Raw genomic sequence first — 16,244 nt, 5'->3', positions numbered from 1 at the left:
CTGCGGTTGTTGACAATTGTAATCCAATTGGAAAGAGGGAGTGAGGGGAAGTGCTGAGTTGTTGTTGGTTTTCGAGGATTGAGTCTCGTGTGGGTCTGGCTCCGAGGTTAAGTTTCGCACCGAAAATGCGTTGTTGAAGCTTCGCGCTGGTTCTGAAAGTGCACTGCCGCTCGTATGATTCACTCCTTCTCCTCCGGTCTGTTCTGTGCATTGGGGTCACCTGTTTTGCCCCCCATGTAGTTATGCACCCCCAGCTCCTGCACTTGAAGGAATGTACGACATGGTGCAATCCTTCCCGTGCAGGAATGTGCACTGGCAGTCCCGCGGTGATGCTGTTTAATGAGCTTTTAAACAGAACCTCCGTGGGACCGCCCCACCGCCCGCCCAACAGACCACAAAATTATTTTTTAATCTGGCAGGCGACGGTGAGTTTTGGCAGCCCAGGAACAGAGGGTTGGCGTGCCGCCCGCTCCAGGACTGTCAAAACTCAAAATAAGGCCCTTAGCCTTTAACGCTGTGACCTGTATCTGATCTACGGCATTACATTGGAATGTCATCAGGTAGGCAAAATGTCCAAATTTGAATTTAGTGAACTCAGTGATGCAAAACATATCTCTAGAAAAAACAGCTCAGGGTCCACTCTGTGTAGTGTTGAAAATGAAGAATAGCCATGCCTGCTGTGAGATGGTAGTTGTCTGCAATATTTTTCACTTCAGAACACTGTCTTGCAGTAATTTGCCAGATGGATATGGGGTTTTTATTCTTCGATGCAACTTCTAAATCATATCAGAGGAGGTGAGATTGCTTTTGCTGCATTTTAAGTCTATGTTTCTTTCAGGTCTTTCCTAATTATTTTAAATTTCCTGCCCTCCAAGCTGAAGGATCTTTATATGTCTTTGTTTAACTTCATACCAAGGGCAAGATCTATTATATCTCTAGACAAAGGTTTAATTATTTGTGCTTTGGCTCTCTGTCTCCATGATTGGGACGCAGTAACCAAAAGGCAATGTTTAAATGCCTCAATAATAGTATCCTCTGAGGCTTGCTGTAATTGATCATTAAAAGTGGTTAAGCATTAATTTGCTTTAAGCACAGCTTTAGAGTTCTAGATCACCCAGTCACTTGTATTGATGATCTCTGTTGTTCCACCCCATACTCCATGGGGCAGCTGTTCCGTCTGTGCTGCTTAGCATCCTGGTCCCTGACACTATCTTTGCTTGCATCAATATCGCCTGCCGCTCTGTGTTCTTCCCAGGCCGTTTGCTCGTTTTTACCATGTTCAACTGAACTGCCCAGTCGTATTTAATCCCGTCTACTTATCCACTAAAAGTGTACTGCTGTGCGCCTTCCTCGGGCCCGAGTTAGATTCATCTTTATTAAGGCTGGGATGCATAAGATCATCTTTATATGGACATTTGATTCTTCAGAGTCTATTTAACATCTATATCCTTCATCTATGTGTACGCCACTACGGTTTTCAGGGACCAGCTAATTCCAAAGAATTCTTCTTGTTCTCTAGCACAACATCTATAATCTGAAACTCCTGATGAAGACTGCGTTTCAGTCGAAACGCGCGTCGAGTTAGACTTGTACCCATTTCCCCAAAAAAACTTTCATCAATCCATCTATATAGATTGTACATCATTAATATATGCACATTTTGTTACAATTTTGTAATTTTTTGTGTATGAATTGAGTTCTATGTGGGATAGTATGAATGTGGTATGTATGTTGTGCGCTTGTAAAAGTCTCCATCATTATTGTGTGGTAATTGTGATTGTCTTTGTATGTAAATTTATTGTGTTTTACACATTTATAATCAGAATATCATATGAATACAGTAAATGTATTTTTCTAAAACATCAGCATCTTTGTAGAGTGTCACTTTAATGTTTTCCTTTAATCAATTGTAAAGGAGTATTTTAAGTTGCAGTAGCCCTATAAAGCTTACATTACTGTATTTCCCTGTCTAGGTGTACTACATACTAGTTTTTCAGGGGTCCCCTTCTTTTTGCAATTATTACAGTTCCACCCCTTAGATTCCAGGAATAGATCACCTTTGATGAAAGTGCCATTTTGACAGAAAGAAGCAAATGATCATTTTAAGAATTCCTGATGATCTGCCTTTCAGTAAGTAAATCAAAAAGGGCATAGTTTCATTATCATCTATTATCGAGGAGCTAGAGGTCACCCATCTGAGGCCAGAATTTCTTCGAGGTCCTTATTAGCAGATACTCCCAAATAAAATGTGAAATTTGTCATTAATGTACCCTACAATTATAACCCAGTCTCCCAGACTTAAATTAATAAGTGCAGAAATTGAGTCAAATCCGTTTCAGAGACTTTCATTATTCTTATTATCTGGTGGAAAGTAAACATTTAGAAATAGACAAGTGGATTTCTTATTTGACACTGTGGTATTAAAAATAAATGTTAGACCCTAAGTGCTAATATCCATTACATCATTCTTAGTCCAGTCAACTAAAAGGAGAATTGATAGACCCCCAAACTTGCATGACCCTTTATAATAGATGTGGCTGGAGTACTAATAACATAATAATAATAAACTACATCATCTTTCTTGCAAACAAATAATGAATGCTTGAGATTTGAGTAAAAGTAGCCTTTTCTCCAGATGTGTGTGTATGCCTGCCAGTTTCAGGGACCGGATAAATAGATTAGAGGTAGAGTTAAGGGTGTGCAAGGACTGATAGGTTCTTGGAGTTAATTACTCCAGTGGCCCATGACCAGTCTTTTATTACTTCTGATTCACCTTGTTTTTGAAGGGTCGAATTTGGAATTCTAACTGAATGCCCAGTAGGGCTACAAGCGATAGTGAGAAATTCACCCAACGATGGAACATGGATGACAGAGAAGAGAAATCATAGTTTGTAGAACAAAAGGATTTTTTCATTTAATTATTACTTGCTTGACCCCCATTTGTGGTTTGGATATTGTTAGATGATGAATGTTGTATGGGGCAAACATAAAAAATGAAAAGGAAAGGTGACTCAAATTATTCTGGATATTAACCCATTTAAATCAGCAGAATGTATAATTTAGAACTGTGGATGCATGGGTAGAAGAGATGTAATACAAGATCTATTCAGAAATGCGTTCACAAATCAAAAAATATCAACAAATGTAATTATAAGGGAAAAAGTGTAGTAGTCGACAAGTGAGGTCCTAAGAAAGCCTTGTTTGATTGTAAAGTGTGTATAGTGGACTCATCAAGAGTATGAGTTGTAATTTTAGTTTTACGGAACAATTTTGCCCTCTTATTGCTCCTCCTGAAGATTCACCGGGGAACGTCGTTTACAACGCGGTGTTTACACCGCACGACCTTTTCCCCGCAGCTGTTACTACGACTTGCGCTGGATGGCGCTGTGGGATAAGGAATGTTTTAATTTTATAGTCCAACACCTTCCCTACTGTTACGGGGACTGGTGTTGGAATATAAAATTTAAAAATTCCGAAATCCGCGCCCTCCAACGCAAGTCGTTGTAACGACTTGCGTTGTAAAAGCTGCGATGTCAAGTACCGCGATCTAAAAGATCGCGTTGTACTGACATACATCCGATTCACCAGCCAACATCTTCCTTGTGATCCACCATCACAAGGAAGATGTTGGTTGGTGAATCTTCAGGGGGAACAATAGGAGGGCAAATCTCCTTATTATCATCTATAATTTAAATAAAGTCCTTAAAAACAGACGTTTTGAGTTACTTTTTAGGATGCCTCCTTTTTTTTCAAAAAAAAATTCTTAGCACGCTTTTTAGATATTTGAATGAATGTCCACTGTTTCAGATGATGTACACTGATATTCCTCAGCCTCTTTTTCAAAGTATTTTTCATCAACTCTGTTTCTGAAGATCTATTAAAGTCAAATCAAACTACCTTTGCTTCTTTTGTAAAAACTGAATAAGAAGCTATTTTACTAAAATGTTCTGCCAGTGGCGTAATTATTGAATCTTTCTGAAACAATTTTTTAAAAATAAAATGTATCAGTCAACAATGATTTTTTGAATGGCACAAATGTTTTCCCTTTATGTGATAATGGACTTATTTGAACTTTTTTTTAATAAGTTTACATCCGAACTGGTTTAGGCATGGCAGAAGCAGAACCACCTTGTGAGTTTTTTATTTTATTTGTAATGTTTAACTCTATGTGTCTGCCCCAGATAAAGACAATGAAGGATGAAACAGCATTTCGAGCACATGATCAGAGTTGGAAGAAAGTTTTCTAACAAAGAAAGAATAAACTTTGATACTTTATTTAGATCTAGAAGACAAAGTCAAAAGGGATGTTAAAGAAGCTTACTAAATGAAGTTCTGGGTTAGTAGATACATGTTATTCATGATTAAGTTTACCACTTTACCACTTAGGGTGCTAATAAAGAGACTCCGGGGCAGATTTACAAGCCCCTTGCACCACTTTTGCGTCACTTTCCCCATGTTAAAAATCACGCAAAAGTGGCTTGTAAACCTGCCTCCCAGTATCTTTTTAGGAAGTCCAGATTTTGTCGAGGGAATTTCTTGAATAATTCAACATTTAGGAAAGTATAATCAATCGGTATACCTAATTAGTGGAGTCTGTGAAATCTTTGATATGCGCTAATCTTCAGTTGTTGGAACTCCAATTTTTTCCACAGTGAGATCTATATTTTGTGGTTGATTTAACATGCCCAACTGACTGTCATTCATAAAAGTTGGAAAAACAAGTGTCTTGTTTACTTTGCTGCGGACTGCCTCATCTTTAAAGACTCATGCAGAGTAGAAAAGTAAGAGAGAGTGAAGTTGAGCTAGCTGTCCCCACAGCTAGCTGGCCTTTTGAAGGATTACTAATTTATTACGTAACTAACTAACAACATTATATTGGGTTTATTAATCTCTGTAAAAAGCATTTCTCACACTTTTTTCATTCTTTCATTTCTACAGTCAGCTGCGCATCTTCGAGGGAGGAGAAGCTGGTGTTTTCAAATTCAGCAGCGTGGGAATAGATGGAGCATTGGTCATCTGGGACTCCAAGGTAAATTAAACACCCCCACATCAAATCAGGTAGTACGACAGCCGATAATGACCTGTAGGTCCTACTTAGTTTGTCCATGTCTCTCTAACCACTTAGCAACACTGACCCATCCTGCAAGTTCACTGATTTAACTTTTGTTTTCGCAGCATGGGTGGCTCCCCCACTAGGCCAGAGGAGCGTCGCCCCACGATTTTCTCGCAGTGCGAAAAGCAGAAACATAAAATGGTAAAACAATACCATTTTATGTTTCTGCTTCTCGCACTGCGAGAAAGCAGAAGTGTTTGGTTGCGGGCGGGTGGGCGGGGCTGCTCTATGAGCAGGGCTGGGGAGGGGAGGAGTGGTGTGGTGTGCCCTCTCCTGAGTGAGCATGACTGATTTGGTTGGCCCTCTGGGGCCGCCCAAACCAGTCATGCGCACTCTGCCCTTTCTCCATGCAGGCTGCAATGCGGCCTACATGGAGAAAATGGCCTCCCCATAGGCGCCTGGCTGGGCGGCGGCCCCACCAATCATAACGCTGCCATTGCAATGTTGTGATTGGCTTAGGGGCGGGGAGGGAGGCTGCCTGCTTCCTGTTCCTGTCGGAGACAGGAGAGGAGAGCAGGAGCTGTGAAAATGTGGGTCCCAGCCCGCAGACAGGTAAGTTTTTTAAAATTAATTATTAAATATACCCCCATCCTCCTCCCCATACAGCCCCCGCACCCCTTCCTCCACCTGCCATTAAGCTGGCTGCAACTATTTCTCAGTACTACTGTTCCACTGAATCCATTATGGAGCTTTCTGTTTTGGTTTGCACCGTTTCTCCCGGGAGGCTGGTGCCAGCATACCCTGTCATTTCCACTTAAACATGTTTCCTAGTGCTTCTGTGAAGCCTCCATAACCCTTCAGTATCATTTCTTGATGCCTGTGTCTAGGAATGGGCTTTCGTGTGCACTGTTTGCAAACATTTGCTTTCTTAATATATTCTACATCTTTCTCCAAAGACTCTCTGTACATTGTCTGTACATCTTGGAAATTACATGTCACATTAAAGTTTCATTGTAAAACATGTTCTAGAGTTTTGTATTTCAGAGGAATATTTCTGATTCGTTATTTCAGCACAAATATGTTACTTGTTATCACTTGATTGCATGCCTCTACAATTCTGAAAGTAAAAGTTCCAAACCCTCTTAGCCAACTCTGCCTGAGGCTTCAGTTGTGTCTGAACTTTTTCTCCTCAAAGAATGTGTCCAGTTGAAAAAGAACCAAAATTGGGATCTATCTTTTGTATAGTGGCAGGTACTGAAGGAATGTGCAAGAAGATCCAAACAATATAAGTACAATATTGACTATTCACAAGCCCAGTCAAGTGATGGCTGCAGTGCACTAACATTTAACATTGGACAATAAGACTTGATCTGGAATAATTTAAAATGGCACTGGTCGTCCCCTTGTCAAAGCGATCAAGTTGTCAGCCAATCTTCAATACTGACTTTGGGCATGTTGAGTCAAGGCAACCAAATTTGCATAAGAAAGGTACTTTCATAGACAAAGACAGTTCAAACTTTGAAGGCTCTAAATTAAAAATCCTGACAGGAAAAGGCCAAAAGGGCCACCATTTTAACTGCCTGACTGGAAATGTGGGAAGATGAGAAAGCCAATTCCCTTTTCAAGTTGAACTACTGCTCGACATTATACTCCTGAGGCTTGAGCCGGGAGGTTATTTTAACTTGCACTGCTTTTGATTTTAAAAATTGTATTGCACTTCCCTGTGTGTCCTCTCCCCTGACCCCCTGGCACTCGATCTGCTCTCGCGCTGAATTTCCTTAGCGGCGGATAAGATTATTGTGATTGTGCTTGACATCAATTTCCTCTTAGTGAGGCGGCAGATTACTTGCTTTGCCCCCGTGGGTGTGGCCGATTCACAGGCCGTCATCTGGTGGGGACTAACTAGGTATCTGAATAATAGAAAGTACAGCGGCCATCTTTGTGAGGGCTCGCACTGCACGTCGCTCGCCCGACTGCATAAAATTATACGTCAATGGCTCCGCGCAGCGGACGCGCATTGCAGGCGCGCCAATCGCGCGCCGGAGTCAAGCCTGAGTCCTGCCCATCTGCGCCCGTCCGCGACCGAACGGGGCACGGGGCAGGACTCTATGCCCCCACAGAAAAACCTCTTGAGACAGACAGGGAGGATGATCATCAGAGAATCCACTACTCAAATACAACCCTATTCGAACTGGGTAAGACCTCTAACAAATCCTGTCTGCACACCATAGACCCCAATATGATACCTGCGCATTGTAAAATATGCAACAAATCACTTCCCACAGCTAAGAACAATGCTGCCCCCACGACCAAATTAAAAATGATGATGCTCAATTGCAGATCTATGATAAAACATAAAACTGAAATACACGATCTTTTACAGAAATGTGACTTCGATGTAATGTTTCTCACTGAAACATGGTTGGAGGAATCCTCCTCCCCCGATATCTTAGAGACAGTGCCCTCGAACTACAGTCTTCTAAGAATCAATAGGCCAAAACAACGTGGGGGAGGACTCGCACTCATATGCAAAAAGGAGCTAGAATGTACCCTCACTAATAAGTCCATCATAAACAGTGAATGTGGTACATTCTCTATAAAATTGACCTCATCTACGACCATTACTGGTCTCCTTATATATCGCCCCCCTGGCACTGCAACCCCTTTCTGCAATCAACTCTTAGAAGCATCCACCCAGTTAGCTATAAGACATAATAATTTTATGATCTTAGGTGACCTTAATCTTCATTTTGAAGACAATAATGCAAAAGAGGCACAAATACTCAAGACAGCAATGCACTCGCTGGGAATAAAATTGCTATCCACCAACTCTACTCATCAACATGGTCACCTCCTTGACCCAATCTTTGCTACTTGGGAAGGAATTGAAATTCTCCCCCCGGCCCCTATAATCTGGTCCAACCATCATATAATCACTTTCAACATACCTACTAACATTACCAATAACGCTCCCAATAAATTACTTTCTCTAAAGCGCCGCAATTGGAAAAACTACACCCCTGAACAATTTATCAGAGCATTAGAGGATCACTCCCCCCCTGCAGGTCAGTCCTTACAAGACACATGGAATAACTATGAATTATGGCTAGGTAAGGCATTAGACAAAATCGCCCGTGGACCTCGAAACCCCCTGTCAGAAGAACCAAATCAGAACCGTGGTACTCTGAGAAACTAAAAATTGCAAAGACCCAATGCAAAGCGATAGAACGCAAATGGAGAAAAAGTTACACTCCTGAACTTAAGGAAATTTACAGATCGGAACTAAAAAAATACCAGAAAATGGTAAGAGAGGAAAAAAGCGTCTTTTTTAAAACCAGAATTGAGGAGGCAGACAACCCTACGAAGGAACTGTTTCGTATCTATAAAGAACTAACAGATACCACACGGTTAGATACGCAAGACACATATTCCAACGATATATGTGAACAAATAGTAGATTTCTTCGTCGAAAAAGTCGAGAAAATTCATGCTACCTTCCCCAAACCCTCTAAATTAGGAAAGGAGACAATGACTAAAAACTCCCCTACTCAAAATTCCACACTTACCAAATTCACTACACCTGACAAAAAAGACCTTATTAACATCATCAAGAGTATTCCTTCAGGTTCCCCTAGCGATGTGTGCCCATTGGTAAAAAGTAAAGATATCATGGAAAACTTTCTTATAGATCATATAAGAAACATGATAACCCTATCCTTTCAAGAATGTAATGTACCGGAGGCTTGGAAAACAGCGCAAGTCATACCTCTAAAAAAGAAACCCAATATCCCTATCACTCAGTTCCAAAACCTCAGGCCCATCTCTCTCCTGCCGCAATGTGCCAAGATAATAGAAAAAATAGTTAATAAACAGCTTATGGCTTTTTTAAAAAAGGAAACTATACTCCACCCCTCCCAATCGGGTTTTAGACCTGGCTATTCCACAGAATCTGCTGTTCTGTATTCCACGGAGTGTATCCGTAGGATGGTGGACGAGGGAGAGACAGCAGCGCTGGTCATGCTAGACCTAAGCGCAGCTTTTGATACTGTGCTTCATTCCACGCTGCTGTCCCGACTCTCGGACATAGGAGTGAAAGATCATGCATTAGCTTGGCTCGAATCTTTTCTCACCAAAAGATTGTTTCAGTTGCACTGCCCACCCTTCAAATCATCTTCTCGTGAAGTGAGCCATGGGGTTACACAGGGCTCCAGTTTGAGCCCGACCTTATTCAACATCTATATGGAACCCCTGGCCCACGTTGTGGAGGATTTTGGGGTGGGCATTGTCAGTTATGCCGACGACACCCAACTAATGCTCAAACTTACCCCAGACAGCGAGAAATATGCCACCAATTTCTCTGGTTGCATGGCTGCTGTAGCCACTTGGATGGACAACAATTGCCTCCGCTTAAATGGAGACAAGACAGAGGTGTTGGTGGTAGGGAACAAAACATCAATATGGTCCCAGGCATGGTGGCCTACGGCCCTGGGTGAACTCCCCTGCCTGTAGAAAAGGTCAAAAATTTAGGGGTTATGATTGACTCGGATCTTTCGGGAAAATCCCAAGTCAGCAAAATAACAGGCAAGTGCTTTGGCACGTTAAAAACCCTGCGGAAGATCATTGATCTTATCCCTATTGGAGCCAGAAAAACCATTGTACATGCTCTAATAACACCCCATTTAGATTACGGAAACGTTCTCCTTTTAGGCCTTAACCAGAAGCATTTACACCAGCTACAATGCATTCAAAATGCTGCCACTCGCATGGTGCTGGGTCTTCCCAGAAGAACATCTTCCAAAGCTGCCCTGTCCAAATTGCACTGGCTCCCTGTTAGGGAAAGAATCAGATTTAAAAGCCTTTGCTACGCCCATCGGATTGCCCACAATAAAGGACCTATCTACCTCAGAAATCTCTTAACGATCCATTGCCCGATCAGAGACCTAAGATCATCTGGTATGACACAATTCAAACTTCCCCGTATTTCCAGAGCAAAAATGGGGGGCAGATCCTTTCGCTACTTAGCAGTGAAACATTGGAATGCCCTCCCAGTGCATCTGCGAATGGAACCCTCGGAAACTCTATTCAGAGCTAAATTAAAAACTCACCTTTTCTCGCAATAAATTTATGTTATGATTCTTTTCCGACTCTTTCCCTCTGATAGTTTTTTGTTAGCAGTAAGCGCGGGGATACACAGTTTTGTGCAGCCATGCGCTTTATAAATGCCTTATTATTATTATTATTATAATACTTCCTCCCTCGGAATCGGAATTTCACTGATAGATAACAACCGAAAACTATTCCATTTGCTGCCATTAAATGATTGCACGTTTTAGAAAGCTTTTGACAAATCAGAGCTTGGCAGAAATTGCAACACAAGTAGGTTTGGGATCCTGACCATGGAGCACTTGTCACTACTCCAGATCAGTATACTCCTAACTTTTTAGGGCATGGGGAAAGGATTGAGTTGTATTTTAAGTCAATAGGGGCGTGAAAGAATTGTCAAAGGAAAGGCTTGCAAACTGCCCCACCTACTCTTCACACTGAAGTTGAAAGATGTCTGTGTGGAGGGAAAATAGGAACTGCGAGTTGGGTGCATTCTTTCCTAGATGAACCAAACAGTCTCCCTGCTCAAGTATTCCACAAATGAACAGTTGCCATCTTAAAAGGGTGATAGCAAAGTGGCCTAGGTCTGTGCCCGGACAAAGTTTGTTGGTTTTATTCTGAGCTAGAAAGATATTTCTTAAAGATCATAAAACGTCCAACTCACCCTTTATATCGCTTGCAGAAGGCCCAGATCTTGAATCTCTGCACTGAAACTGTACTGTTCTCTTGATCAAAACTGAGGAGTCTCTCTTGCGGAGTTAGAGATGCTTTTACAAATCTGAAAGACGCTGACGAGTTCTGTAGTACCCATAGATCTAATATTATTATTATTGCGCACCAGTAATTTAAGAGGTGTGATCTTTATTGTGCCACTCAAAGTGGGCAATGGAGGGAGATGCTCACCTGTGGTTCCAGTTGCTTTGTCTTTGTCTCTTTTACTACTGTTTCTATGCCTGGGACACCTCAGTGAGAATAAGACAGCTTCGAATTTGGTATGAAACTAAGAATTTCCTCTGCCTCACAACTGGGGCCTGTGACTGCTCTTTGTAGAAGGGCCCAGTACCGCAGTCCCCACATTTACCAGGCCCATTGAAACCTGTAGATTGAAAACATGCCGTAGAGATGTCTGGACCTTGTCAGGTAACATGAACAGCATCATACACTTTCCATCCTTTCGGGGACTTTCCCACTGAAAGTGAGGTCCTGTCCTTCTAGGTCAGGTAAAGAGATGCTCCTCAAACCACTTTGGGGGGCTGTCATCACGGGGAAAAGTTCTAAAGATTTAAACATCAATAAGGGAACAAGGTTTCCCTCATTAACCATGGATTATTATAGTTTCCTTTAAATATACGTGACATCCGGACTTTTTTCAAAATGTCACAGTTAGTATTTTTGAAGATTAATTCAGAAATTCGAACTTCTAGCCAGGTTTCCACTGTGAAATAATGTTAATTAGTCAGTGGCAGGATTTATACATGGTATTCAGCACAATAATTACCATTTGACATTCCTAATTAAACAAGATAACAAAAAATCACACATTAAATGACAGTGCAAGGTGCAAACACAAAAAATGATTGCACATGTTAAGTGAAATTAAAGTTTACGTTTTTAGACATTGGACGCATATCGTCTAGTCTCAATTCCTGACTAATTCCCACAATTGATATAGCAAAGTCATTGTCTTGGGGAAGAAAGTACCTATTTTTTAGGGGGGTGGGGGGGGGGGGGGATTTCCCCTGCCTAGGTGCTCTCCGGTGTCCTTAGGTATATTATGGGGCTTCAGTTTCTTGATTACACAGCATTTATTCAGCACTTAATTTGAGCCGGTTGTTTCCGGTACTCATCACTGGCACTTAATTGTCAACACTGGTACACCAATGGAGAAGTGTGGCTCAATGATTAGAGCGGCAGACCCTGATGCAGAGGTCTAGCTCGGGACCAGGGTTCAATTCCCCGCCCCAGCGGGTCTTGGGCTCAAAATTCCACGGACCTGATAATTCTCTCCTCGGTGTCTATTCCAATCATGGAGTCCCACTCGGAGCCTATTCCAATCATGGAGTCCCACTCTGCAACTCTGGGCAATAGCTTGCTTAATCTCCACAACGGCCCCCACAACGCAAAGGATGTCTGGGCTCCACCTTGGGGGTGCCCAGGAGTGGATGCCTCACAGGGAAAGCCAGGATGGGTTCCACAGCGGTATTCGTACAATCGCCTTGAGACCCTTGCGGGTGAGTAGTGCGCTATACAAGTATCAATTTACATTTTTACATTTACTTATGACAGTCTGCAACATGGTGGCCCTGACTGTCTACTTTAGAGATGAGCACAACAACAGATGCTTATTAACTCAAGATACATTTAAAGTTACTATTACCAGCTCTCAAGCTATTTTATTAACGACGAGGGCCTGGAACTGACTGAATTGTAACACTTTTAGAAGTGTGATGGTTAATGGTTAATGGTTGTTTTGGCACTGTCATGGGCAGAGCTGACTGAAGCAATGTCCGGTGCAAGCTGCAGAAGCCTCTTGGGGAGGGCCAGGCACTTATTTGTTTACGAATTAAGCACTATATTTAGCACTGTTTAGGGTGTGCCAGTGTGTTTCGATCTCTGTGGGTATCTATGTTTTTGGTGAGATATTTGGGTAACGCTGCTTTTATTCCCAAGACAGGTCGGGTATGCCAGTTCCTTAGGGTTTGAGGCTTGATAATCTATTAAATCTACCAATCAAGTTTTGTTTTGAAAAGTTGTTTCAGGTCATTGCCCTCTAGGGTGTCCTTGGACACCCCCAGTGCTGGCGTTGCAGGGTGCTCTGCTTTCGTCTGGTGCACTGACTCCACATTCCCTCCTTTTGTGATGCACAGTCAATGCACTCCCCAGCATCTTCTTCGACTCTGCGTCGTCCAAGTCTAATATTACGTAGCAGTGGCCCCATGCAAATGAGCGAATGCCTCATTGTGATCACGCAGTCGCAAAATGTGCACTAGCATAATCCTTATTATCCTTATAACTAATAATGCATTTGCAGCCCCTTATATAATACGAAAGAGCCCCAGGGACGCAAGAAGCAGAAACAAATGCCCTTTCACTCTCTGTAATACGGACCCAGGTGGTTAAAACTCTTGCACATCCTAACGCTATCTCTACCTCCAAATGTATCCTTAACTTTTTGTCTCCCTTAATCCTAAATGGGCGTGTGCCGAGATATACTAAATATTGTATTTTTATATTATTACAGGGAGCCCTATTTGTTAATGGACACACCTCAGAAACGAAGATAACACCCAGTTTCCCTTCTTTTTCGAGGGGCTTGTCTGCTTCACTTGAAATTATTCAGAAGTTTTAAAATTCACTTACCCAATTGTAATTTCTTCCCATATGTGCCGAAACACACTTCCATGCCTTTTAACACTGTTTTTATAGTTGTGTGCTTAATATCGATGTGTGTGTTATACATTATTTAAGATGCGTCAAAGGTCTTTCGCCCAAGTGTATTTTTCTTAAAACTAATGGTCACTTGCAAACTTGACTGTCAGCCTAGTCTGCCATTAGCAAAAAAAGGTGTTGAAGAACTAGAACTTTTACAAAAGTACTTTACAATGTCAAAAACATTTTAAAGTTATTTGAGATCACCACAGGCCTGGAAGTTCCCTAGTTCCCGAGGGAGGGAGGAAGAAGGGAGGAAGGCTAAGCAGGATAAAAATGCAGCTACATGAATTTTTGGAAAGGTGCCACAATCGGGCATATATCTTTGGCTCTTAAGATTTCCGTTTTCGCCACAGCTTAATGTAAATAACACTCTTTTGCCCATGAAGGAATCCTGCCCTGAACTTGGACCTATTTTGGCTGTCAAGAGAACAGCATAGAAAGAACATGTATTTGCGTAGGATAGTATAATTTGGGGGAACCTGGATTGGAAGTCGGACTTTTAACTTCCACAAGCAACACTTTGTGAATCAGAGCTGGATTTGGGAAACTTTCTTATTTCCTGCCAGTCGCTGCCACTGGAACGCAGGACTGGCCGCTCAGAGTAAGCCTTCTGCATACTTTGCCTGACTTACGACAGACTCTGCCTGGCCCCCACCCTTGCAGGACCACCTGCCTCTCGGACCTCCTCGCTGGCTTTTTCCCAGGTCTGCCTCTCCCGAGAGCCCTGCCATGTTATAATCTACCAGAGATTTGGCCACGGATTATGACAATATAAATCCTTTCGATGATGTTAGAGGCTGGACAGCATCCCGTGAACACGAAAAGCCTTTTATGAAAAGAAGCTTACGCTCTGATGGACAGCGTGAGCATTTTATGTGCAGACTCGGGGAGGAATTGAAGCGCAATTTCATTGAGTGGCAGAAGAGCTCTGAAAACTGCTGTAGCTATCCTAGGATGGATGACGTGCACCCGTTGAACATACACTGCTGGATTTCGGCGACAGCGGGGATCTATGCTTGCAGTGCATTCTGGTAGAAAGTTACTTTTTTTTGTTTTACGCATTTACGACTCAGGCAAAAGCAAAGGCGGAGTCCACATTAATTATATTTGTAATTGTTTATTTGGTGAGCATCTGGAACACAAAATGGAGCATAAGAAACGAGCCGCCAATGGTATTGCTAAATGATGATTAAGGAACCATGATAATCCGCTAGCCATCGAGTGATGACGGTGCCATAGCCTAACCCGCTCCCTCTTGTTTTTCCTCCAGTCTTTGGAACATGGCAAAGGGACATATGACTGCTCAGCTATGACCTCAACAATCTCATGGAAGTAAAAGACTAATGTCTTGCGACGGTGTCCTGAAACACTCAGTGAGCCAGTCTCCTCTAGAGGCAAGGGACAATCCTCTGATTTATGGAGGACTTGTGTGGTATCTCCCACTTCAATTGCCCCCCGGCGGCTCCGCTCGTAATGAGCTGCTCGCTCGCGGTGACATCACTTGGAATGTCACCGCGACCAGCGTTCTAAGGCGAGCGCCGGGAGCTGTGTAGAAAAAAGCTGTAAAGAGGAGGCTGTGGCTGAGGTCGCAGTGTAAGATCTCATCTTTAATAAACCTGCTTGGTTAACCACAGTGACGTCTATTGGACTCATTTTGGCCGTCACTACACTGGCGACGAGGGAAAACTCTCCAGCGACCTCAACACGCACAAGGAATAAAGAAAGAAACAGCTGACAGGTAGAAGCAAGGTGCTTGTCAGTGCGGAAGAAGCGGACAGCATCGGGATAATATCTTCGCGTCAGGAAAGAAAATAGGAAGTGGAGCAGAGAGCAACTGCTACTCGGATGTAGCCGCATCAGTCTTATTTGAAGAAAGAAGTAAGGTACTCTGTGAGTGATCAAAGGCGCGGAGTGAGAAGAAGGGGGGTTACGCGCATATGAACAGCTGAAGGCAGCGCGATTGCCTCACGATTTGTGTATGGGGTTTGACAGCCGAGCGAGGAGAAACGTGGCGCTAGGGAGAAGCTGACTAAGAACTTAATGTTCGCTCCCAGCGGTTACCCTAAGCGTGGAGGCAGCGTGTGGGACATTGTGCAATTCATCCACCTTTTCCTGTGACTTTGACTTTGCTCATTGCCGCGTATACGAAGAATGAGTATAAACAGACAGCTGTTTTCTAGTAAAGCTGTGAGGCGCGTTTGACGAAGGCAGCTCTCCTTTCCCCTCGGAGAGTAACTGCAGAATAAACATTGCCAGTGACCCACGGTCGAAGTAACCGGATCTACACGCACTTCCTGTCACACATGAACATGGAGAGTGCCAGTATTTGAAGAACGAATTGAGCAGAACTTGTCTAAAAGTGTGTGCTAACGTTTGACTTTGTCAGGGGCGTGTTAAGAAGAAGGGTTTTTTTTCTCTGTCTCCACGGAAGCGCTTCTAGACGAACTGGGCTGGCAGAATGGAGAATTGAACGCGCTGTTGAGCACACAATTTGCGAAGCATGACTTTGTGAAGGGGGAGGCCTCACGCTGTGGTGTCAGCATCCTCCTGCATTCAGCTTAAAGGATAATACAGTCTGCTGCATGAAGTGTGGGCCGTGCAGGCAAAAACTAGAAACTGTCTGAAGGGCTTTCCTTTGCTGGCTGCTTAATACTGC

At 42.8% G+C, this 16,244-nt stretch overlaps 1 protein-coding gene across 1 annotated transcript in view; it reads left to right on the top strand.

Annotated features, from left to right (window-relative positions):
• The window catches only part of LOC147702325 (actin-related protein 2/3 complex subunit 1A-B-like), a 262,621-nt gene that overhangs the window by 222,497 nt on the left and 23,880 nt on the right, over window positions 1-16,244 (top strand). Inside the window, exon 9 of the mRNA XM_086928777.1 lies at window positions 4,939-5,029. Coding sequence (XP_086784903.1) covers window positions 4,939-5,029 — 91 coding nt within the window. The remainder of the gene's footprint in view (window positions 1-4,938; window positions 5,030-16,244) is intronic.

The sequence above is a fragment of the Lissotriton vulgaris genome, chromosome 7 (genome assembly GCF_964263255.1).
Source record: "Lissotriton vulgaris chromosome 7, aLisVul1.2, whole genome shotgun sequence".
NCBI classification, from domain to species: Eukaryota; Metazoa; Chordata; class Amphibia; order Caudata; family Salamandridae; genus Lissotriton; species Lissotriton vulgaris.
Note: the sequence above shows the minus strand (reverse complement) of the source record. Positions and strands in the feature narration are given on the sequence as shown.